Below are 25,640 nucleotides of genomic sequence, written 5' to 3'. Positions count from 1 at the left end.
ATACATATAAAATTATGTGATGAAGAAAACCCTTGAGATCTTTCATTGTAAATCTTTTATGTGGAAAATCTTTAAGAGTGGTTTACTACACCAGTAGTTTGTAGTTGCAATTATTAACACTGAAACAACATTTAGCCTCAAAATAGTCAGCTGCTTCTTTTAAAATCTTGTTTCCTTCAAGAACCAAACCTTGCAAGTTGAATCTATAGGTCCCATGGTAGAAAGATGGTATATGTAGATATGTTAAATATACTTATATCTCACGTTATCTTCTATAATTTCTGCTGCTGTTTTCTCCTTGCCTTATGCTGCTGACATTCTTATGAGACAACTTCTTTCTTTGGAGCAGGAGTATTCTTGTTAACAGGGTGCAGTGTCATAAATAAAGCATCACAACTTTGTTTTGAGGTCAGATGAAGAGAGAAACTTCATTGTGAGGGAGAGGTATCCTACTGAAACCATGCCTTTGATACTTAAAAAGCTTACTGCTTTCTTATAGAAAAATAATTGTGTTGCCATATTTACACAAATGTGAATGGTTCCTTTTACATGAAGTCAGTAAATAAGTAAGGCTGAAAATTAATAGCTACAAAAATGTTTAAAATTATGCTAAAAATCTGTTTCAGATCATTGTTTAGGTTTCACTTCTTTCATGTTTTGAAAAATTTATGTTGTATGATGATATATTAAAAGGAAAAGTGATCCATGTAAAAATAGATAAAATAATAACATGTTTTGCCTAACAAAATGGATTCCGTATGCTCCCACTTATTCTTTTTTACCAAGCTATGGTAGTTACATTCACCTGTTCTTTTTGAAAAGTTGTCTTCATAGAGTTAACTTTTTCTTAAAAAAAGAACAAAGCTGCTCTGTAATAGCTCACATTCTAATAATAATTTAATTTGTAGAGATAATTTTCAGCAGAATATTTTAACAAAACTTTTTTTTTACTTTCAGAGTTGGAAGATGGCCAGAAACAGGCAATGGTTAGTGAAAGGACAGAAGCTTTTACTACATCACGAAACTTGCTGATCTCTGGAGCAGATGCTATTGAAAGGATTATGTCTTCATACAAAGAGGTACTGTACATTCTGCGTGCATGAAACAGAAGGACAAAAAAGAAAAACAACTTACATTTAATATAAAATACTTTAAAAAGTAGTGCAGTTTTTAAAGGCAAATTCTATTGCAACTAAATCCATGAAGATTTTTGAACTGGTAGTTTAATGTTTAGGGTTAAGTCGACAAAGAGTCTAAAGTGCATGGTTGCCTGTATGATGCAACATGCAGATGTCATTTTTAATACTTGTGTTCAGGTGTCATCAGAGAGTGATAGAAGTTCCTGGAATGTGAGTGATAAAAGTTCAAATTCCTCTTCTGTTTGGAGCACAGACCTGAATTCAGGCTGTCTGCCTTCAATGTACTGGGACTCTTCTGTTGTAAGTGCCATAAAATAATAGAATAGTTTAATTGTAAGGGTCTTTAAAGTTCTTCTAGTCTAACCCCCCCCGCCATAAGCAGGGACATCTTCAACTATGCTGGACTGCTCAGAGTCCCATCTAACCTGGCCTTGAATGTTTCCAGGGATGGGGTATCTCCACCTCTCTGGGCAACCTGTTCCCATATGAAAAACAAGGAGAGTTGAATACTTATTTCCAGGCCACTTAAATTATAAGGCTGTTTTCAGTATTTGTGAACCTGTTAAATTATAAGTAATTTTGCAAAATAGAGAATTTTTAGCAGGAGAAAGTTCACCTTGGACTACAAATAGTCTAGAAGTACAGAATGTTCATCTGGAAGATCAAGAGATGTTGTTTCAGGTTCTTACCCAAATTCCAGTAGAGTTGGGCTTTGATCTGTTTTCTCTCTTGTGGATTTCTTTAAATGCCAGCTGTTAAGCCAAAGAAAAGTGAGGCACTGCTGTTAATCTCCTCAACATTTCCTTCTGAATGTTTGTTCTTCATTTTTAAATTGGTGTTTGCTTGTCCCTTTGGTGGGAACCCCTTTTCCCAGTGCAGTGGGAGGAGGGACACATTAGCTAGGCAGCTAATCAAAGACTATGGATTCTGTTGTTTGGAATCCAGCCATAATAGCTACAGCTTGGTAAATTGGAAGAGGAGGGGTACTTTGTCGCCTTGAGATACAGACTTTGACAAAGCCAGAGTCAGCTGTTTTCAGAAGGAGTCCTTCTAATGGGCTGTGATTTTTGACCTGTGCTCCTTTAGCATTCCCCTGCTTGGTCTCTGCTCTCAAGATACTGCCAGATAACCTGTTATACACTGATGTAATTTCTATTTTGTTTTCAGCATTTAAGTAATTGATATAATGTACATGAGGACTTAGAAAAACCATGGGTTTATTTTTTGGCAAAAAAAGTACCCACAAAGCAGTAGAAGAGGAACTGAACAAACTCACTTTGTTTATAACATGGTAAGATACTAATCCAGACAGCATGAGACCAAGGACCAGTTCTATGAATTTCCATCTTAATTTTATATTTATGCTTCTCTTCAAGAGACACTACAGTACTCCAACCACATTGTCATTCTCATTTCATGATTCAGGCAGTTTCCAAAGGACAGTGTACTTCAACCCACGTCAAGTGGTGGTGCATTTCCAGTTCCTGCCCACCTCATCCACCAAGGCAGCCTCCTTCAAGTCAATGTAATTCACTGTGCAGATGAGGTGGGCTCAACTTTTCTTTGCAGTCAATAGTTTAGGTGGTAGTATTTAGTGTTCGAACAAAGGGAGTTTCTAGTGTCATGGTAGAGAAGCTTACTTCAAGTTATGGTTCTCCAGGGGCATAGTTGGTTCAAGTTTTCATTTATCACATGCTGGATTCTCTCCATCATCTTCCAGTGAAATGATGCCCATGTGGCCAGAACTGGCACTCACTTCTGAGTCTGGCACAAACAGTGAAACTTACAGAAGAATTGCAGAATTATTTCCAATTCTTTCCAATAATCTTGGAATTATGTACACCGTAGTGAGTGAACTCTGTCATGGGGTGTATGTATTTAACCACAGCAAGCCAAGGGTTTTATAATCTTGATCTAATTTTGTTGCTATTCTTGTCCTCTCTGCATTTTGTATAAAAAAATGTATCCTTTTAAAACCATCTAGTAACATATTTAAAATAAAAGGCCTTGGCTTAATTCTTTGCTACCAGCCGATGGAGGCGGTTCTTTGGGAGCTCTTGAATAGGAGCTCTTGAATAGCCCGTGAATTGGAAGTTACGAGGTCCAGAGATCTGTTGTTTCTGTATTCACCAGGTGAAAATTGTGACAAATGGACCAAAAAAAAAAATTGAGAAAGCCTTCCAAGAGCTCTCACTGTCTTAAAAATGCCCAGTTCTATTCTAAGGTGTCAGATTTAGCATGCAGTTGATAGAAGACTCATTTCTGGTTTGTACTGTATTTTAGATTAGGGTGGCCTGGTGCTGCCTCTTTTACACAGAAAAGCACACTTCTCCCACAGGAGGTTTCAGGAATACAAGCAAGTAAACATAAATAATTGTAGATGCCTTTTTTTTTCTCACTTCTCTGGACTTCTGTTTTTGCTGGAAAATGCAGAGATTTTGTTTCTTGTGTACCAGGCTTTTTGTTTTCAGATGTGTTAGTAGCTGTTCTCTGCTCATTGAAGACTTTACAGATATGAGCAGTCTCTACAGCCTCTTCATTTATTGGAGCTATCATAGCTTACATGGGCTTGATTCAAGCTGTCCTTCCTGCTGGTTGGTAGGAGCTACAGGTGGCATATGGGTTAGCACAGAATTTCGAGAAATGCAAATCGATAGGTGTTGAAGGATACATTGTTGCTCATGTTGATCTTTGGCCAGACATTTCATTTGTAGAATTTGTGAAGTATAACTGAAATGAGGCGCTTGTTGTTTCTCAGGTCACTGAGCTAGCAGGCTACACTGCCCGTGTCTACAACATGTTCTCAGTCTTTGAGGAGGTGAAAAGAGGTATCTACAAAAGAACTGCTGTTATTCAAGGGTCTGTAAACAACAGCAGGAGTGAAGATAAAGCAGAGTTGCACATTGATGGGCCCTTAGAAATCAAAGGTAATTAATTCATATTTGTATGAATTTCCCAGGGGTGGTGGGGGAGGCACGGTGCCGTGAGACGGGAGGTGAAAGAGGGTTTTTTCTTTAACTAATCATCCTCTCAGCCTTAATGCCCCAGAGGCCATGTTGCCTTCTATTTTAACCCCCTGCTGCCTTATGACTCTGCCCTTATGGTGTGCTTTTCCAATACACAAAATGGCTCAAATGTTTTCTGTAAAAACTTTCAATGAAAAGGCATTTCAACTAAACTATTATTTGTGATGGTGATCTTAGTATTTTTACACTGACAGTGCCTGTTTTCCTCAGATAGTTCATTTTTTTCAGAAAGCTGAGACTGTAGCATTTTCATCTTTAACCATCACATTATTTTGTTTGAGATAGGAGGAAAAAGACAGATTGGTTCAGTAGTTTGTCCCAAAAATACTGTGTTTTCCATTATTAAAGATCAGCTTGTGCATATTTTTTCATAATTTAGTGGGAATCTCAACTGAAAATGACAACTTTACCCTTCTCCTCACCTCCCAAATGATTTGATCAATATATACTTTTTCCCTCCTGACCCCACCCTGTGTCTTTCTGGTGCCACTGTCTTTCTGTCTCCACCCTCCCTGGAGCATTTTCTCTGTACATCTGTTTCTTATTTTGCTCCATTACGTGCCACCTCTCTGCCTCTCGCATCCATCTTCTCTCTGAGGTACTTAAAGGCAGCTTTTGCAATGGGTTTTTCTTCATTTTCCCAACATACCATTTCTGCTGCTGCCGTCTGTGGTGTTGAAAAGCCTCATTCTCTCCCTTTAGCTTTTGAAAAGTTAAGCGTCAGTAGAGTTACAGGCCCCAAAGGGCTCTTTGTGACATAACTTCTTGCAGTGATTTCAACAGTGCTGCCCTTCAGCTCATATTTCTCAAAGGTCTTCTGACAAGGTTCATCATAACAAAGTCTGATGCAGCATGGTGGATAGGTGTGGAAATAGCTGATGTCTTAATCTTGTAGATCTTGGTAATACTTGGGTGATGTTAAAAGAAATGGCATTTTATAACTGTTGCATTTTGTTATGTACATGAGAAAAGGTTTGTAGTTCCTGGAGCAACAAAGTATTTTGGGGGGTCTTTTTAGATAACTATGTTTAAAATCAAAACCAAATACAGTTCAGATATGCAAGTGTGCTCTTCATGTTCCCTTTAGGTCTACTATATCTAAACCCCACTCCTCTTTTCTCTGCAACCTTTTCCCAAGATTTCATTCTACTACAGTCACACTTTTCATCCAGTCTGAATTCCTCCTAAGCCATGGTGACTAGCATTTGCTCTTGAGTAGTTGTAGCTCTCAGAGGCAGCTAGCCAAGACCAAGCATTGAGCACAAGGATTTAAGAAGAATTTAGGCCAGATGAATCTAGGCCACAGGCTCCACATTATTTTATGACAAGTCCTATTGTAATACTGGTTTTCCTCCTTTCTTTGGGTCATGATACTTCAGTAATCCCTGAAGAGTGGATTGTGTGTGGATAAAAGTACACGTGCTCACATACGTGTATGTGTCTGTATTGTTAGAGAAGAAAAATCTTAATATTCAGCTTCCCCAATGGCTCTTTGAACACATAATAATAATTTCCTTTTGAATCATCCAGTATGTCTTTGTAACTAAGCAATGTCTGTTTTGTGCCTTGCATTTACTGTTGTCAGTAATAGTGTGAAAATATGAAAATGATAATAGTATTTTACAGATAATAATACTGCCTTATAGTGTATCTAATAATTCAGAATTCTAAAAATTAAATAGAATTTTGTACATCTTGTACAAATACTGTCCAATTGTGTTTGTGATTACACATAAATATACTTTAAAAGCATGCTAAAGTTGCAATCAAATGCTGTGAAGTTAGGATTAGGAAATGAGAATTAAGTTCACTTAATTCTTACTAGCTGAGTATATTTTATCGTAGATTTATTTTAACTACAACCTCTCCACTGTATCAAAGTAATTTGTTTTTAACAGAAAAACACTTTTTCCCCCATAATCTCATGCTGTACACCACAGAATTGTTTTAAGTAAAATTGCTTTTAGGATAAAAGAGTGCTTGGACTGATACTTGGCATAAAAATTTCTGCCCGGGTTGTTATAGTTTGGCAAAGTCGAAAGCAATTGAACAAAGTACCTCTAAATGAAAAATGTAAGACTAACCCTAACTTAAGGAAATGCAAGCCTTTTATAATTAACTAACTAACTTGGCCTTTGTTACATTTTTCTTTGTTCAGATTGGTTTAAATTATAAATAAACAGCTTTCTAATACAAAGAAAAATGTCTTTCCTTTGCATCTTGTCTATAAAGGTAATTTCTAATATTTTTCTAGGAATCCAGCTAGTCAGGTTCTGTTAGACAAGGCCATTAACAGGTGACTGAGAAGTTAGTTAGTTTTATTCTTTTACTGTTTCCAGGACAGTTAAATTCAAAGTCCTTGTGTTGCAGAGTACCCAAATGTCCAATAGAGATTGTATATTTAATTTTCCAGAAATCCAAATGCCAAGTGTACCTACCTGACTGAAATGTACATGAGTTTCTCCAAATACTTACAAGGCACGTTTACAGTGTCTGTGGCATTAAAAAGAGATGGAAGCAAGCCATTAAATGTTTGCTCCTTTGCTTTCGTTGCTGGAGGAGACTGAAAGGTACTCTGACTTTCAGAGCTGGTAGTGATTCCTAATTAAATCCTCAAAATAAGTTTAACTGGTCTGCCTGTGGCTAAGAGTGTCCTTGAACTTTTTTACTGCTTGGTATTAAACAGCTATTTAAAACAGAATACAGAAAATACAGGTAGAATTTGAATGAACACATCTTTATCGTGCATCACATATTTATGATGCATGCTGTGCATTGTGTTTAGGATCTAATTTAGGATTCATTGCACATTCTTGCCTACTGTTAACAGTGTCTTTTGGACTAGCTAAGATTTATTATACAGATTTTCCACTAGGGGAACCTGGAGCACATAAAAGAGTAGTTTCAAACACTAGTCCTTACTTGAAAATATACTCAGTTGTGCACAGAGGCTGTCACAAATGATTGGTTAATAAAAGGTTTCACAAACTCGAATTTTTATTTTTTTTCTTTCTAGGGAAAGTAATTGATGTTGATCAAGGAATTATTTGTGAAAATGTTCCTATAATTACTCCGAATGGCGATGTGGTGGTTTCCAGACTAAACTTCAAAGTAAGATGATATGCAAGAATCTTCTGATTGTTGCCATCACATTAACATAAACAGCACAGAATTCATATACCTTATGTTAAGTACTTGGAGGAGCATATGGATAAAAGGGGAAGTCCAGAAAGGTAGGCATAGTAGCTCAATAGAGGCAGACATACGTAGTTTGCTCAGAGAAAGAGAAGGGAGGATTTCTGTTGCTGTTGCCAGGTGAAAAGCCAACCTGAGATTTTTAAAGGTGTGTATGGGAGTATGCATCCATCTTTAGTTAATTTCAATCAAATTGGGGTGCTTTACTCACAAAGTCTTCTTTAAAAGTCTGAGGCACAGCAGCAGTGAAAAAATCAAATCCATAGTTTTGCTTGATCACCACAAAGAGCCGTGCTGACTAACAGCTTACAGCATAGTTCACAAGCCCAATAGGGGAGCGTTTACTCAGTAGAAACTTGTATTGTTTTTAAAAACCTGTTCCAGACACCTCTTGGTGCTTGTTCACAATTTTAATGACTGACCTTTACTGAATTACTCCCATATGTATCCTGATCTGATGTTCCAGTGCAGATGTCGTTCTTTTTAAAAAGAGTTGAAGTTATCAGAAATAAATTGAACAATTCCAGCAGATCTTTTAATTTAGCTAAAGCAAGGTGTTTCTTTTCCTCTGAATTAGGAACTAGGAGGAAAGGGTCCTAGCTATGGCAAACTTGCAACAACTTCAGTGTAGGAATTTCAGATTTGTAAAATTACAACTCTATGATCAAGCAGACGTTTATATTTATTCATTTGTCTTGAGAGACAGAAACAAAGAAAATATAGAAGTCAGTATATTTTTGTAAAACATAGATAATGACATTGTGATTATGCATAAATCTACGCTCATATATACACAGGGTAATGGTCAAATGAATAAAAAAAAATCACTTGGCATCACAGCCAAGTTAACATAGGTAATTAAGTGGGAAGGGGCAATGTGAAATAAATTTTCCAAATCACTTGATTGGCCTCCCATACCTGCAATTAATATCACAGATAGGCACAGTACTGCTTGATACACTGTTAGCACCTTTGGACCTAATCTGCATTAGAACAATTGATTCTGACTGTGATTTATTGATGCTGTAATATAATCATATTACATATTACATTACATGTATATAATAACATATTATTATAAGCATTACTATTATATATTAATGTAAGCATTAGTTTATAGAGATACTCAGACATAATAGAAATTATTTTCATTATCTCAGCCCACATATTTTATCTAATGCCGCTGTTTCCAGAATAGTTGCATGAATACATGTAGCTAATCAATGAAATTGGTAGATAATTTTATATAAATGCTTATGTAACTCCCTCTTAGGGGTCTTAGACTCTCTTGTGCCACATAGGCTGCATAGTAACATCATTGAATTTTCACCTCCTTTGCAGGTCGAGGAGGGGATGAATCTTTTAATCACTGGACCTAATGGCTGTGGAAAGAGTTCGCTCTTCAGAATTTTAAGTGGTTTGTGGCCTGTCTATGAAGGAGTTCTCTACAAGCCTCCTCCACAACACATGTTTTATATACCACAAAGGTATGTGTCTTGCTGAAGGTGATGCCTCCTACCTGGTTACATGAATTTTGACCCTTCTCACGTTTTTAATCTGTGATGTGTACACCCAAGTTAAAAGGTGGTAAGCACAACCTCAGCTGTGTGAAGTGTGTTAAAAAAAAGAGATCTTTTCTCATTGGTGATGCAACATCATTAGTCATTGGAAAGGGCTCACATGTGTGTGTTCCTCAGATGGCTAAAGACTTGAATAGTTGGGATCATGGGAACAGACTGGACTCTGAAAGAAATTTTAAATAGACCTAGTATATCTCAAATCTGATTTCCTTTAAAGCCAAGGGTCAAGACAAGTGAGAGTGGTTTGATTCTTAAGTGTTGAAGTAACCAAAACTTAACTTTCACACTGCAAGAGCACAATGCAATCCAACAGTAACTGCAGATTGCCTTTTTAGTCATATGTGCACGTTTCACTAATGGAAGCTTGGCTTTGTTGTGCTTTCTTTATACTCTGACATGCTGTTGGACTCTCAGTACATACTCTTGTGCAATTGGTTGTAGAATATTTCCTTAGAGACATTTAACTATGTTGTTTTGCAAAAGCAAAGTCAAACGCTGAATCTTTGCTTCCTGTAGTTCATTTCTTCCCATGTGCAAAAGAAGTATTCATGATAACAGTTTGTAGCCTTGTTTAAAAGGTACAAGCTATTAAGATGAATGGAAATGTAACTGATCAGTAGATTTTGCTTGCTGCAGGTGAAGGTAGCAAAGAATACTGCTCTATAATTTTTTCAAATATCTGTGTAATTTATTGCTAGCCATTGTCATTTTTCTGATTCACTCAAGAGTTTTATTCAGGAGTTTTGAGCAAAACACTTTATTAAATGTTTTTCAAAACATTATTTCAGAATACGCATTCTGTGGAACATCCTTAAAATGGGTTTACTCAGAACAAAAGCTAATCTGGATTTTTTTCTTGAAGAAAATCTTGAGTTTCAGCCTCGTCCTTCCTCTGTGTGATCCCAGCCCCCTCCTCAGATCAACATCTGTGGCTGGCTTGCTTACACCCCTTTCCCTTTACTTTTGTTCCCTTTATTCTGTGAAAGCATACAGACTCACCTTGCATTCACGTGTATTTGCCAAGGTGCTGGTGGAGGGGGTTGAATCACATCTGCTGAGTTTTCCTTTCCATAAACATGGTTCTTTGTTAGCTGCTTCCTCTAACTTTGCAGTGCTGGAAAAGTTTGTCCAGCAGACCTCTTCTTTGAAACATTTCAAAAAGTTTTGGTCAGACTTCACCTGACATCTTGCAGCCCTCTTGACCAAAGCCATGTAGGGTCTGGCACATGCAGTCCATCCTAGTAGAGTCCCCAAGAGGAAGGGTCCTGCTGCAATGTCCTTGCAGAATCCAAGGGACATTTTCTTAGCTCAGCTCTGTGGCTCTTCTTGAGCTCTGTGATTCCCTTCCCAAGGGACAGAGCTGTGTCTGGGTAAATGGGACAACAGTGAGTGACTAGTGACTGAGAGGACTCTTCTGCAAAAGTTTTAGGGCTTTTGTGTGGATTGTCTTATGTGGTCCAGGCTTCTTTTTTTTTAACCTGTAATCTACCTGTGAGTGTTTTAACAGTTCATTTATTTGTGGCCTAAATAAATCACACATTCACTTGGAGGTTTTTGTCTGTCCCTGGCTCTAGTATATATTTAGGATTTTTGTAGTGGTTTGTTAACTGTCCGGAAGTCCCCAAATTAAAGAGGTTTGTTTTGTAAGGTCCTGCTGGTGCTAATTTTGCTTATTAACCCTGTGAAAATTGCTGCTTTATCAGGATTACCTTCTGTTTGTTTATTTTTCTTAGATAAAATTCTGTGAATTCTAGACTGAAAAGTAGAGTGCCCTGCCTACATTTCATCATGTTTATATTTCATCATAACTTTAGTGAAAATTATTCCTGTCAATCTGGAAAATGTTCTGGAACATGTTCCATCTGACAGGGTCTGGGAGGTGGTGGGATGGGATCAACCTGGCATCAGCCTTCCTCACTCTTTTGTTTGGTGGATAGGTGAAAACTGTGGGACAGCAGAAGGCTCTTGAATTGGTGGATGTCTATCAGAGCAGCAAGTTAGGATGACATCCCTGTGTTTATGTGTATACATTACATCTCTGGTCTAAGACATAGAAGACAGCTTTCCATTAGTGGACACAGTTACCATTGAAGCATCTGCATTCCTGTGGCTGAATTTAATTCTGCATCAGCCCATTTTGAGTCAAACGTGGGAAGCCTCATCTGCACACATGAATGGTGGAGAATACAGTGACTACTGAGTAACAAAATACTCCACAGTAAATAGGAGCTCACTGAAAAGATTATTTTTTCATTTCTGTTTTTTAATGTTCCAGCATTGTATTCCAGAAATGTGTGGGAAATCATGTGTCTTTGTCGAGTTCAAAAGCTACACACATAACTGATTAATTAAAATGTGAATTAGCTCATTGTATACTCCAAATTTCATCCACACTGCAAGTGCTTGTAGTTAGCATTACTTAGTGGTTTGTAGGCTTTAAAACAGAGCCTTAAGAATCCCTGTCTTTTTGGGTTTCTAGATTACTTAGCATAATTATACTGCTTTTTTTATCTTTTGCTGTGAATCACTGTGAGGGCATTTTGTCTCCCCTTATATAGGGCTAGGCCTCGCAGAATTTGTCTGTAATCAGTCATAGTTCTGGTGGACGCTGATAGGACAAACTGTCCTTTTGGGGAGAAAAAAATGCCCTTTTGGAGAAAAGTTCAGGAATTTCAGGGGCTCTGCCACTGTCCCTGATAGGCCTGTCCAAGAGGAGAGTGGGCAGAAGAGAGGGCAGGCAGAAGAGAGGGAAGCTTTAAGAGCCTTTAAGCAATCCAGCATCATTTGGTGCCTGAAGCAGCTTGTTGTATCAGTGCTAGGAACTGGTCACACCTCAACAAATTGTCAGATCTCATTGGAGACTGAGTAACTGGCAGAGTATATGTTCTTACCCATTCTTCTACTTCTTTCTGTCCCTCTTTTGCAAAGTAAAATTCATTTGTGTTAACCACCTCTTTGCATTGCTCTTTTAATCAACTGGCCAAGAATGTAGCATGAATGAAAAAATAAATACTTGTGGCACTCTAGTTGGTAAGGAATCACGATTCCAATCAGAATCCAGAAACATCATTTTAAATAATAAATAATTAACAAAAGTATATAGTGGGTAACATGAGTAAAAATATGCTAACATGCTAAAGATATACCACGAGATTTATCTGAAGCACTTGGGAATTAGGCTCTCATAGCCTATCTGAAAGTAGCCTATTTCTCCAGACTGTGGCCTGTTTCTACTCTGTTGGTCTTAAACTTGGGAGGAGACTCCATCTCCATGGAACTAAAGAGCTCTAGCACACAATTCCTCCTAGCATTTACTCCAGCTTTTCTTGCTCTCCAATGAAAATTCTCAGCTTTTTCAGTTGTAAGGAAACCGATTCTGCACATGTTGGCGCTCATTTCCTTAGTTTGATATAAATGCCAGCAAAATTTCACACCTACATACTTGCAGGTTACCTTGACAACAGCACAGGAATATTCCTCAATATCTCTACACCATAAAGCTGCAGTAAAGCTCTAATTACCACTGGGTTATTGAGCTAAATTGTTAATAATTTTCTGCCTGCTGTGTCATATTGTCTTATTTGCATGGAGGCATGTCTCATGCAGTCTCTGTTGGTTCCATAACCTTTGATCATGAGTCTTCCTAGCACAGCACATATCTAAAACGTCCATCAGCATTTTCTCTGTCTTTCTTGAGGACTGATTCCTATAGAGCCTGGAGTAATACATTGTACTACTTTCTCCTCATCCATTGTCACTGGTTTTTCTCTCTAGATTGTTTTTATTGTATTTTTGGGAGAGGTGTGTTTCTCCAGTAGCATGCATAGTTTCTCTGTTACTGTGTGTGCCATTCTAGTAGAAGACCTAGCCAATTTCTCAGCAGTCACAGCAATGGTCCAGTTCTGTATTCTCTCTCTCTCCTGCTATTGCTCATTCAAGTAGATCTCTAACATTTCTTTCTTTCAACACCAGGGTTATCAAATGCTAAAAGGGAGGCAACCAAAGATAAACTGGTATTAAGTGTTGTTTGTTCTTTGTAATTTAAAATTTATATACCTATATCTCGCTGCCTTCTTGTTAATGCTAGGATAGTATGAAATGGAACAGTTTAAAGGTTTATCTGGCCCTCCTAGGCTTTTTGGTTTCACATACATCTGCTTTATTTCTGGTATTTTATCTGGAGTTCATTTACAAGTCTTTTCCTGTCTGGCATTTTTCCTTTTGTATTCTAAAAATATCCTTGGATACTAAAAAAAAATTGCATCAGCTACAGAGATATTTTTCTTCTCCTTAGATCTATCGAGTAATCCAAATGTCTGATGTGATTTGCCTCAGGTAGTCCAAGGATATTCATCATGTGGATGAAACCAAGCAAGAATGTTCCAGTTCTAAGTGATATAAATAATAAAGTGATGAAATAAAAGTAATTTTTACATTACAAGCACATGAAAATTTGAAGATTATAGTGCAACTCAAATGTTGTCTTAAGCATGGAGTAGTTAGTAGTGGCCACTCTCATCCTGAAACAGTTCTTGATTATGTAAACAATTTAATCTTGAAAATTGCTTTTTTCACTTTCAGATAACCTATATGACATATGGAAGTTTGTGCAAATGGAGTATGTGTCTAATGGTTCTTCTGTATCAGACTATTTTCTCATTAGTGTGTGGTTTGCTGCAGAAGTAGCCTGAATGAACTGCTGTGCAAATATGCCTATACGAGTTCTGTTGCCTCATCTCACTTAGATTGGCTCAGATGTCTCTGTCCTATGTTGTATTCTGCACATCCTAATTTGTTGTCAGCTAATACTGCTTTGTCTTTAACTATGATCCTTCTAGTTGAGTCAGCTGGAGTTAAGCTGGACTCTGATTGCACATGCCAACAGTGCACCAGCAATTGTCATTGCCCTTCAGCATTTTGCTCATAGTGCAGCACCACATGGACTTGTTCCTTCTATACTTTGCCATTGGTTCATATCATGCCCTACAGATACCTGCTCCCTGGCACACTGGATCTGTCTGTCAGACTTGCTGTTACCAAGTTCATGATGCTCCTTTTCAATGTGTTTATTTCCAAAGTTCACCGCTTATCTGACAGATGAGAAAAAGGTCTTTGGTAGATAAGCATTAACAAAAAACGTAACACAACGCACTTCATACTGTGTGCAATAGTTTGCATACTATTTTGATATAGTTATGCTTTAAAAATTGCCTGCTACTTTGTATCTTATTTTTCCTCTTTTGAGATTAATCTGTTCCAGACAGCTTACCTCAGTTCTGCTGTTTGTTAGAAACTGTGGCCTTGCATCTGATAGGGCTGTCAGGCTCTCCCCTTGGCCAGGGCACAGCTTCTTCCATTTCATCTTTTTGGCATTCCTATAGAAATGCTTGCACTTATCCTTCCTGATTGATGAAAGTTCCATCTTTCCTCAGCTAGAACAGAAAAGTTCTTGCCTTGCTGCCCTGTAGGTTGGCTGAAGCTTTGCCTGCCAGGATCTCTGTGAAACCTCTCCATTTCCTCTGAAGGCTCACTCACAGCTGTAAAGTTTGAATGTTTATTATTAGGTCTGTGTGCTGACTGCTCACAAGTAATGGCAGTACCTCTTGGTAGGACATCATGTACAAAATTGACCAATGCTGATAGTCAGAGGTGGGAAATGGTTTTGTGTGTTAGTTGCTTCTCCCCCCGAGCCATGCCAGGTGTCTTCTCTACTGCCCAGACACAAGAGTCAGCTGATTAAAGCATAGTTTACAGGTATTTTCTGTTATTAAGGAAAGTGTTGCATAAATTCCAGATTGAAGTATGTAGTCAACTTGCTGCATTGGGATTTAGTTTGGGTTTAAAACGTATTTACATAAATCCCACATTTAAGGGCTACTGCTAAACTGGTATTTGTGAAGGACTTCAGCATTCTTTGGGGTTTTGATCCCTCAGTGCCTTCAGACTGGGGCATGTCTGGAGCAAGCTGTGGCTATGGGAGATACCAAGAAGACTAAATGTGGGTGAGGAACTGAGATATGTTGATACATACTCAACTTTTCCTCCAGGCATCCATGTATGTGCCAAACTGTTTATGGAACTTCATTTAAAAACTAGGAAAAATAAGCTTTGAACTTTTTTAAAGTACATTGTCAGGCTTGACAAACATAATTACCAAGTCATTAATAGATTATAAGAACTGAATACATGGCTGGTACTTATAGGATCTATCCTGCAAAACAGTGACAATCTATTTGATCTGTGTCAGGTTCATTTTGCTGATACAAGCAGCTCATAGAATCATAGCATGCCTTGGGTTAAAAGGGACCTTTAAGACCATCTACTTCCAAACCCCTGCCATGGGCAGGGACACCTTCCACTAGACGAGGTTGCACAAAGGCCTGTCCAGCCTGGCCTTGAACATTTAGAGGGATGGGGTATCCACAACTTCTTTTGCCTTTAAAATTTAGTTTTAGTAGCAGTGCCAGGGGAACAAATTCACCCAGGGATTAACTGAGAACTCTGTGTAGCTTAGCAGTGGTACAGACAAAGTTGCATTTTAGGGAGTAATCTGGTGGTTGCATTTACATGACCTAGTTTCTTTGCTAAGCTCCCATTAGAACTCTGTTCAGCTTGAGCAGTTACCTCCAGCTTAATGCACCTGCCTTGCAACTGTGCAACAAAGGATCTTTCACAGATGAACAGAATGGCAGCTGTTTACTATTTCAATAATATTTTACCCAGGAGCATCATAAAGCACACTTTCAAATGCCTTATGCATATCAAGTAATGAGAAACGATTTGGTTACCTAACAGTGGGAAGCACTGGGAAGCATAAACTACAAAATCTCCCTGACATAAAAAGCTTAATATGAAAAGACTGAAAGGATGCTGGCTTTTGTAAGGCAAGGACAGCTGAAAGCTCTAATAACAACTGGTATCAACTTCCCTGGGAATAAGTCCTTTCTCCTTCCTACTATAGTTTTCAACCAGAAGCTCCATTACAGTGCTCTATGTTTTAAAAAATCCAGGTAGTAGACATAGCCAACACCTCCTCCTTCAGAAGAAGGTAGTAGTTCTTCCCATGCCCTTTAGGCTTTGCCATTTGCCTGCCCCTGTGTCCTGGGCTCCAGAACTTCAGAACTGTGTCCAGCTCCAAGGTCATTCATCCTTCTCCAAGCTTCTCCATGGTCTGCTCACTCTGACACATTTCTTAGTTTCTAGTTCTGTGTTTGACTGCCTGTAGGCTAAACCTGTTTGCCCAAGACCATGTCCAGATTTTGAATATGTCCAAGGATAGACTCTCCAGCCTCTCTATGGGAAACTTGTTTCAGTGCTTGATCACCGTAACAGTGAAAAATTGATTCCAGATGCTCATATGGCATCTCCTGTTTCAGTTTGTGCCCATTTGCTCTGATCCTGTCACTTGACACCAGTGAAAAGAGCCCAGCTCTGTCCGCTTTTCACCCTCCCTTCAGGTATTTATATAAGTTGATAAGATCCCCTTGAGCCTTCTCTTCTCCAGGCTGAACACCCTCAGGTCTCTTTCCTCATAGGAGAGATGATCCAGTCCCTTCATCAGTTCTGTGGTACTTGAATCCCATCAGATGCTAGGAGCCCAGCATTGTGCAGCATCAGACAGACCTAGTCAGTGCAGCATATGCTACACTTGGTCCCATCTGTGCTAAGGTTCCTTGGCACTGTAGTGTTGAGTGCTCTGGTAGGATTCTCTTAGAAGTAAACAATGCCATTTGTCACTTCTACTGTCAGACCAAAGGATGTTGCCATGAGAACATGCTGCTTCACTCCAAGATAAAGACAAGGACACGCTGGCAGTGTAATTGCTGGTGCCAGGTGGCAGCTGCTTGCAGGCTCCTCTATGAAGATTAGCTGACAAAGTTTATCCTGCACCCAGGAGATAAGTGCAGTGCAGCACAGGCCTGAAGGCCAAGCTCTGGGTGCAGCAGAACTTAACACAGTGCAGCAAAGTATAGCACAGGCCCACTCAAGGCAACTGTTCCACAGATCACCAACTCCATAATGCACAACAGTCTTCCAGCTGGAATCACTGCAGCTGCTTGTCCTGTGTACTAGGCCCAGTTCAGTAGAGGACACCATTGACTACAAAGACGGCCAGGGGTAACTAACTCAGACTTACAAAAGTAACTTCTAGGTGAGATGAATCTCTCCTGCTGACAATGCTGAGTAGTCCCCACAATACTGGATTTTTCACTTCATTGTTCTTATGCCAATAATTATGTCATGTCTTGTGGGAGAATGTAGCAGGTGGGATTTTTTGTTCAGTTCATCATGTGTGCACCTACCTAGCTTAGATGGGAATGTGGCCTCCCCAAGAGGGAAGACTTTCCCAGGCTTGGTTATTTGCCTAACATTTTGCATTAATTATTCCATATCAATCTTTGTTTCTGCTTATTACTACAGCTCCCTTGCAGAGTGGCGTCACATACCAATAATGCTTATAAAATGTCTGTAATAATGTTCCATGTATCCATATACATGGTGTGTCTCTATTCTGTCACGTTCTGTCCTGTGTAATGCAGTGTTTCACAGCAGATTAGAGAAGGAAGTCAGTGCAGTGTGTGGCTTCTCACTTGTTGGCAGGTGTTTCACTGCAGACACACTATTGCTCTATGAATACTTGTGTATGGAAAAAGTTAGGCCATGGACAACTAAGCACTGTAGAAACCCAAAGCAAAACCAGCCTTTGGTCTAGAGGCTTTGCTGTCTACACTTCCTCTTCTCTGTGAAATAAGTTGTCACTTCTCATCTACAAAACTATGAACAACTTGGGATCATTCTAAAAGGGGGAAACTTGCTCGTTGTGTTACATTGCTGTGGTAAAACTCAGAAACACCTCTTAGGCTAGAGTATGCCTGGTGGGACTGGCAGGCTAGAACCTTATCCAGAACAGCTCATTGTTCTTTCTTCAATTCATTGATCTTCATGATCATCCATCCAGATAATCCTTTTATCATCAGTACTGCCAGAGGTATGAAAAGACTGGGTGTGCAAACACTGGAAGTTTAAGAAAAGGAGAGTATTTTCCCTTCATTTGATTGATTCATTGCATGTGGTATAATTATTTCAGAATGCATTAGCTGCTAAAATTTTGTAGCAATCGTTTGGAATCTGATTTTAATTATACATGTGTTTTTGTGTTTTCTCTGCCAATCACAAGATTCAAACAGACTGAACTGAATAATTATGCGAATTGTTCACCTTGAACATTTTTTGCCATCTGGCCAGTTCCAGTAATATTCTGTCTACACATGATCTTGGTAATAGTGAAAAATCAAGAGATGAGATGATACCTGAGTATGAATAGCACTTTAATTTAAAGGCTTCTTTTACCTTTCTGGTTATTGTGTGCTCCCAGATTGTTTTCTTGCAGAAATGTGCACAGCTTTTTCACAAAAAAAAAAAAGCCACAGAGTGATTAATGTGATTTTTTTCAGCCTTTGATACCAGATTCTAATTATATGCATTGAGAATTCAGGCTTTCATACTGTGCATTTCATTTCCTGTTAACTATGTTCCTTGGCATTATGGTCTTTAGTGCTCTGGTAGGATTTTCCACTCAGGTAACTGATCTATCTGAAATATTTAGAGGATGTTTCTGGCTAGTTCTGTATGAGTGGAGAGCAAAGTTCAGTGTAGGGTAGTTTAAAGACAGAACAATTATTTATATATTTAGAAGGGTTACTGAAACTTTAGCTGGCCCTAAAATCCCTTGAACTAGACACAATGTAATAAACAGCCTGCTGTGTTTTTTAAAATTTTGATAGCTATTATTTATTATTTTTTAACTCTTTGATGATAGCACCTTCTGTGTGAGAGTAGTGGATACAACACTACTGAAAAAGAACTTAATTCACTTTCATTCAAGACATTTTATTTTCTCAAATTTGTAGTGGTGGTGCCATCTTTTTTTTTTCCGTTTATTTTATTAATGTCATCGAAGAATTACTAAGAATTCAGTTACTTTAATTGGTGGAAGCTGTTGTTTCTTGTTGATCTCCGTTGATCAAGCATTACTGTTGGTGAAAACTGGAGTTTTTACTATTAATCTAAATCAGGAGCATTGCAATAACTGGAGTTTTGCTGAGGTGATTCCAGACAAAGTAGAGCGCCTCCTAAAATTACAGTCTTGGCAAGCAAGGTGATGGAGAATTCAAATATGGGGGGATCCCCTAGATGGTCAGGCAGAGATGTCGAGCTTTTGAAAAATGATCCAAAATATTTATGTTGTAGGTAAAGGGAGCCACCTAGAGTTAACCTGTAGGAATCTCTAAGTATAAAAGTATGTCTGATCTTCTGCCACTTACTGCAGCTTAGGTGCCAAACTGAGAGCTAAATGTTAAACCCATTTGTCTCTCCTGAGAGCAGGCACCTAAATAAGATTGGAATCCCCTTTAAGTATTTTTACAGTGCTACTGAAGGATTAGGATAGTTACTGGATTTTACCTTAAAGAGCATTGGGGAAAAAAAGACTGGTACTAAAGTCTCCCTTCTTCCGGTTGAGGACGCTGACTAGTATAGTATATAATTAGGCTCTTTCCAATAACACTCTCTTTGAACATGTGGTTCTTGCCTCTTAACAGTAGTTTCCTTGCTTCAGTGGGAAGATTAGAAGGTGCCCTCTGTTTGACTCCTTTTTAGCCAGGACACTAGCCTAGAAAAATAGCAATCTGATGTGCTGCAAGCTGAGAAGAACTAAACCTGAACCCAGTTCTTGGAAGAGCTATGCTAACCATAAACTTGTCATACAGGTCCTCCTCTTGCATCTCTAGTAGCTGCAGGGTTTTGTGTTGGACTTAAAACTGTTGCTCTAATATTCCATGCTGTGCTGAACCTTCCAAGGAATTAGACAACATTTGACTTTCTGAACTGGAGATTCTTCAGCGCAAGCACTGACTTCTTAAGGTCTTTCAAGTTTCCTAGGAAGATATCCCCATGGCTGGGGCTTGGGCTCCAGTATCACCTTTTTAAATAGAGATGCCTAAATTTGAAATACATTTTATTTTAGTTGTCAAATAAAGCATGCTGAATTACATTCTGAAGCCATCCAATCTCCTTTGAAAATCCAAGCTGCAATTTATCTGAAAAGGAGAATCCCAGGTGTAGTGTTCCCCTTTTTCTCTCTCACTTGGATGTATTAGAGATGCATCTTGTCAGCCAGAGACAGATGCTTTTATGTGGGTCAGGCAAGTGTTTATAGTTGCTTGTACATAATTCCTCCACATAACTTTGCATATCTCTGAGAATAATATTGCAATAATAACTGCAAACACACTTGGATAGCAAATGGCAAATCAGGTATTAATCGCTCAGTCGGGGCCATGCAGATGGGTCTCAGAACCACAAGCCACACATTTTTAGACTTTACCTGCCATGGAGGAAATGTTAATTTAAATGTTAATAATAAACCTCTAAAGGTGAGCTTTAGACCGTACCTGAGGGCAGTTCCTTGGGTACTTACATTGAACTAACACCCTTTAACTTCTGATGCCAGACACCTAATTATGGTTTATTTTTGGTCACTTTGTTATTCCAGGGTGCTTGTAGTTAAGACTGTGACCATTCAGATTGCTTTACAGACTCTCAGATTCCACATTGATTGCTTGCTGTAATTCTTTAAAATAAAATTATGGATGTCAGGACAGAGTATCAGTTCTGTCAGCACAATTTATTTTGCACGGAAGATGAAAACACCTTTGAATGCATTCAGGAAGCACTGGAAATATTTCAAGTGGATATGGCTTGTTCTGGTTTTGGAACAGAAATTTCTTGACATCTGAGCAAGTTGTCTCACTTAACTTGCTACCCCAAAGTGTGAAGTCCTCTGCTCTTCAAGACATCAGAGAATTACTAGATGTCAGTACAGCCTGGCTACCATGTGCAGTGATCTACAGTCCCTTTGAATTGCATGATAGCCTTTTCTCCATGCAAACATCTCCAGCACATAAGTCCTCTGTTTGGAAACGCAAGGGCTGGTATGTCCTGCAGAATGTTCTGTAGCATCCGCCCCCTTTTCCCTTCCCAGAGCTGACTGCAGTGAAGAAACTGTAGCATCAGCAGCACTAGCTTGTCCTCCCCCTGTGTTTTCTCAATTATTATGCCAGGATTGTACACAATGTCATGTGTCACAAGGACCCTGGGGAATTGTCCATACCACAGGCTTCAGATGGCAGATTCTTGATACTATCTTTCTTTAAAGCCTGCACTGGAAGGAGGAAGCCATAAGCTTGTTTCTAGCAGAATGAAGTCACAATGCTGCAAGGTGAAGTGCTAAGTGCACCAAGCTAAAATTGGTCATGCGGTAAAGCTGTCAAACTGACTGCAAAACTATCAGTTTATGAGAACTGAAAGTATCTCATCCAATAAATGCCTTCATATCCCAGAAAAACAGGCAAGAATGAATAAGTTTTCTTAGCTTTTGGAGGCTTGACACCAAAGCTTTACAAAAGGATTAATGGTCTTAAATCCAGTAACTCAAAAATGGCATAGAAATCTTTTTTCAGAAAGCAGAGAAAGAAAGAAAACAATTGTAGAGCTATTACCACCAAAGACATTACCTCAGCATGGCAGAGGAGTTGCTTTCAGAGTCTATAAGAGTGCTTTCTTTGAGGCTGGAACCCAGACACTGTGGCTGAAAGGAAAAACTCCATCAGAAATCAATTAAGTCCAGTTAAACTCAAGTATTACTTTAGGACAAAAAGACTTTTTGTTGTTCAAACTGCTAAAAAATTAATGACAACAGTATTTTAACAAGGAGCTTACTGGCAAAGCCAAAATTTCAGTGTTGCTGTATCCAGTTACCCATACTGCTTATTGCTTAGTGACCTGCTAAGCCTATGTAACCCCAGTTACAAGAACACCTGAGGTTTTAATGTGTTTAACTTTGTGGCACCCATGATGCGTAAGGAGATTATTGTCTTCAAGGCATGACTAGAAAATTCTGGTTTAGTATAAGATTATGAGAGTATGAGTTAGATGAGATCTCATCTAACTTCAGCACTTTAGAAATTAATTATCTTAGTTAGTTGCCTGGGCTGTGCCCCCATCAAGGGAAAAGACACCCCCAGGTAGCAATCCATCCCCACCCTTAAATGAATGGAATAAATCAACCATAGAGGTGCCTCTCTTTGTTGTCAAGATTTGGAGCCCCAAGTGAGATATCCCATGCCAAGAAAGATGAAGTGTCCCCTCAGGGACATGAGTGACTTTTTATGAGATGAGGGGAGCAGAGCATGCTCGCTCACCTCCTGGAACAGACCTGTAACCAATAAGCTATTCTTTCTTTCTGCTAGTTAGGAATTGGTGGGGTTTGTTATTCCACTGCAGGCTGGGCTTTTCTGTAATTTTTACAAACTAGGTGGAGCAAGGCATGCTTGGTAGTACCGGTGTGTTTAGATGGGAGGCCACAAGGAAAATCCAGCTGTGCCAGGAAGCAGGGCTGGTGACTCAGTAAACAGCATGGCACCAAATGTCCTGGCACAGTGTGTTTGAGCATTGCTTTCCCTGTTTTGCCGTAGGTTAAATCTCAGAGCTGCTAGTCATCACAGGATCATACTTCACAAGAGTAAGGTATTAAACCCCAGACAAATTATATGATAAGTAACTCTGTCCTCCTTGCCCTTACCTGCAGCTTCACCTAAATTACACAGTCTCACCCACTGATTTTAAACTTTCTAAGCCCGGCTGAAGTTGCTCTTCTGTCCCAGAGGTGGCAGCAGTCTGGAGCAAGTGAAGTGATTCTACACATGCAAGAAGTCAAGCCCTTTGGGATTTAAGATGGAGAGCGTCGTGGATATGTAATATCTCATTACTTCATGAAGTTACTTAATGTTTAGAGTTAAGATTTTGCAATGCCCCAATTAATGTAAGTGGTTCACTGCACTTGGTGCAAGTGTTCATGCAGCAGCCCAGAGCAATACTATTGCCACAATAAGCAGACAGCAGAACAGTGAGCAAAGAGGAGCAAGCAGTGCTTGTATTTGACTTGTGGTTCTGGTTTTCCTCCATCCGGGTGCTCACCACAACACAGAGATGACCAAATATTTGCAAAGAGTTCAGATCCCCTGCCATTCCCATCCTCACCCAGCTGGTGGTAAAAGTAGTTTAACTATGGGCGGGTACAGACAGTTCACCATGGATGTTTGCAGCACTAAAACCAGTGCAGCTGATGCCAGCTTGCATATGAATTTTAGTTTATATGGCAGCTTTAGTTCTGTAATTCTTCATTTGTTTCTCTGTGAGTTCCTTCACATTATTCTGTGGTGTATTTTAGGGACTCTCAGAATAACAATGGATAGATCCACCCTTCTGCAGACACCTCCAAGAGAAGGGGAGAAATCTGAGGTATTACACTTCTCTGCCTGGCAAAGCCTCTGCATGGCTGAGACCTTCCCACCATGCATGCCCAGAGCTTTTTAGGGAAGAAAACTGACCGCTTTTTAATACAATGTGAAGTTGTTGGAAGCAGTTCCTAGTGGCAAGAGAAAGCTGCCTGGAAGCCTCCTCATTGCTGGCCCAGTTTTGACTGCTCCTCTCTATCATCATCCCCTGGCACTACAGCTTTAATAAGACTAGCATTGTTTTAGCAGATGAACCCAGAGGGACTTAGTGGAACTCCTGGCACAGAAAACAGAAAAAAGTCTGGAGCCTGACTGTTCTTTGGCTCTGGCTTTCCCTTCCAAGCTCAAAATCCCACAGACTATTCCTGTGGTGTTTCCAGTGTCCAAGAGCTATCAGCAGTGTCTGTGAGATAGGATGGATATTTGTTCTTCACAAGAAATCCTTAGACCAGCAAAATAAATGGTGAAATAGATGTGTCTTAGGTTGCCTTTGCTATCTTAACCTGAACGGCCTGATATCTGTTAGAGAGCTGTGAAACTGTTCTTTCAGTTTACTTTGTTTTGAGACTAGGAGGATTTTTGAGGCCTGGGCTGTACCAGAGGCTGGGCACAGCTCATGATATTGTGGCAATTGTCCATAGCCTTTCCAGGGACACAACCATGACTGGGGACTCTGGCTTCAAATTAGAGACAGCTTGTTTTAGTAAGACAGATGGTATTACCTGGTCTGGAAATATGGTGATCAAGAAGCTGCTTCACATACAGAGCAGCCTTGTACTTGGTAAAGGGATGCTGGTGCTGGGAGGTTTAAGGTGACCAGCCCCTTTAATGTGTGCTACTTTGCAATTCAGAAGTGGTACACTGGCTTCCAGAGCCACCTAAGTTATGCTCGGTCCCAATTCTGCACTCCAGAATAGTAGAGAAAGAAGGTTTTCAGTGCAAAGAGGGTTTTCAGTGCTCTCCTGTCTGACTTGTGTGTCTCCTGCTGCACCATGGAATTCTTTACCAGTTTGAGCTGCAATGTTTTTGTTACAACTTGATTTCAACATGTGAGTGTTTACATCAATTTTAAAATCTCTTAGAGTACCAAACCTTGAATACAGGATAGCTCTGCTAATTCCAAGTGAAAGCACTCCAAATGGGCTATGAAGTGGATATTTACTCTGCCTAATCTGTCGTTGTGTTTCCATGCTAAATCTACCCTTGTTGTTACCCTGTAATCAGCTGCTATGGAAACAATACATTGTCCTTAAGGTAAGTTTAGAAAAATGTTCACCACAATGCACCCACTGGATAAATCCAGTTTTAGCAACACAGTATAAAGCAGTATACTCTGTTCATAGAGCGTCAGCAAGATGTGCTCACTTGAAGCCAGCCTCAGATTACCAGTTTCTGTGTGTTGTTCCTCAGGCCCTACATGTCCATTGGAACACTACGAGATCAAGTCATCTATCCAGACTCAGTGGAAGACATGCATGAGAAAGGCTACCAGGATCAAGATCTGGAGTCTATTCTGCATATGGTTCATCTGTACCACATAGTTCAAAGAGAAGGAGGTAAATCGCATATTTTTGTAAAAAACATTTTGTAAAATCCATTCCTTGCATGTGTGTCTTAGTGTGACTGACCTTTACTAACTGAACTGACAAGACTGGATCCAGACCTTTGTGGCTGTGGGAGCTGCACAGCCACGATTTTTGCTTCTGATGTTAACAGAGGGAGAAGAGCTCAGTGCTCCTCTCTTCCCCAGTAAATCCATGCCCAAGCTGAACATCCTCATTATCTTGTGATGGCCAGTCTTTTCCTGGTATTGTGGGATCAGTGACCTTCCTTGATTTTCATAAGAACTGTAACCCATCTTAAAACATTGTAATGTCACTGACTACATCAACTTGAAAGCATGTGAATGAGGAGAGAGTCAGATCTGCTTTCACCTCCATAGTTTGTGGGATCAGCAGGAGTATGTGCCATGAGAAAGAGTGTCTGAGACCACCCTACCAGAGTGAGCAAGTTAAAAATAACCATGTGACACTGGCTGGCAGTAGAGTGTTGCCATCTACTTCTTGCTGTTTACGTTGCCGTGTGTTCTCAGCATTGTTTGTTCTCAGAGTAGGAGACTGTGTATATATATATATATATACTGGCACTATAAATGTCAAGATGCTAAAGGCTTCTTTTGTGTCTAAGGAACTGGAGCATTTCATGGCTTTTTTCCCTAAGCACTGCAATAATTTTTATCCTTTTGTTCCTATCAGACACTAATCTCTAGTTTCAATTTCCTCCCCATAATTATGCTTTTAAAACAGACATAGGACAAAGTTGGTAACATGTAGAGAGAAGAAA

At 39.3% G+C, this 25,640-nt stretch overlaps 1 protein-coding gene across 1 annotated transcript in view; it reads left to right on the top strand.

Moving 5' to 3' along the window:
- The window catches only part of ABCD2 (ATP binding cassette subfamily D member 2), a 44,261-nt gene that overhangs the window by 5,978 nt on the left and 12,643 nt on the right, over window positions 1-25,640 (top strand). The window contains exons 3-7 of the mRNA XM_048300966.1: window positions 958-1,079; window positions 3,898-4,066; window positions 7,182-7,276; window positions 8,702-8,847; window positions 24,708-24,853. Coding sequence (XP_048156923.1) covers window positions 958-1,079; window positions 3,898-4,066; window positions 7,182-7,276; window positions 8,702-8,847; window positions 24,708-24,853 — 678 coding nt within the window. The remainder of the gene's footprint in view (window positions 1-957; window positions 1,080-3,897; window positions 4,067-7,181; window positions 7,277-8,701; window positions 8,848-24,707; window positions 24,854-25,640) is intronic.

This window comes from Corvus hawaiiensis, chromosome 4 (assembly GCF_020740725.1).
Source record: "Corvus hawaiiensis isolate bCorHaw1 chromosome 4, bCorHaw1.pri.cur, whole genome shotgun sequence".
Classification (NCBI taxonomy): Eukaryota; Metazoa; Chordata; class Aves; order Passeriformes; family Corvidae; genus Corvus; species Corvus hawaiiensis.
Note: the sequence above shows the minus strand (reverse complement) of the source record. Positions and strands in the feature narration are given on the sequence as shown.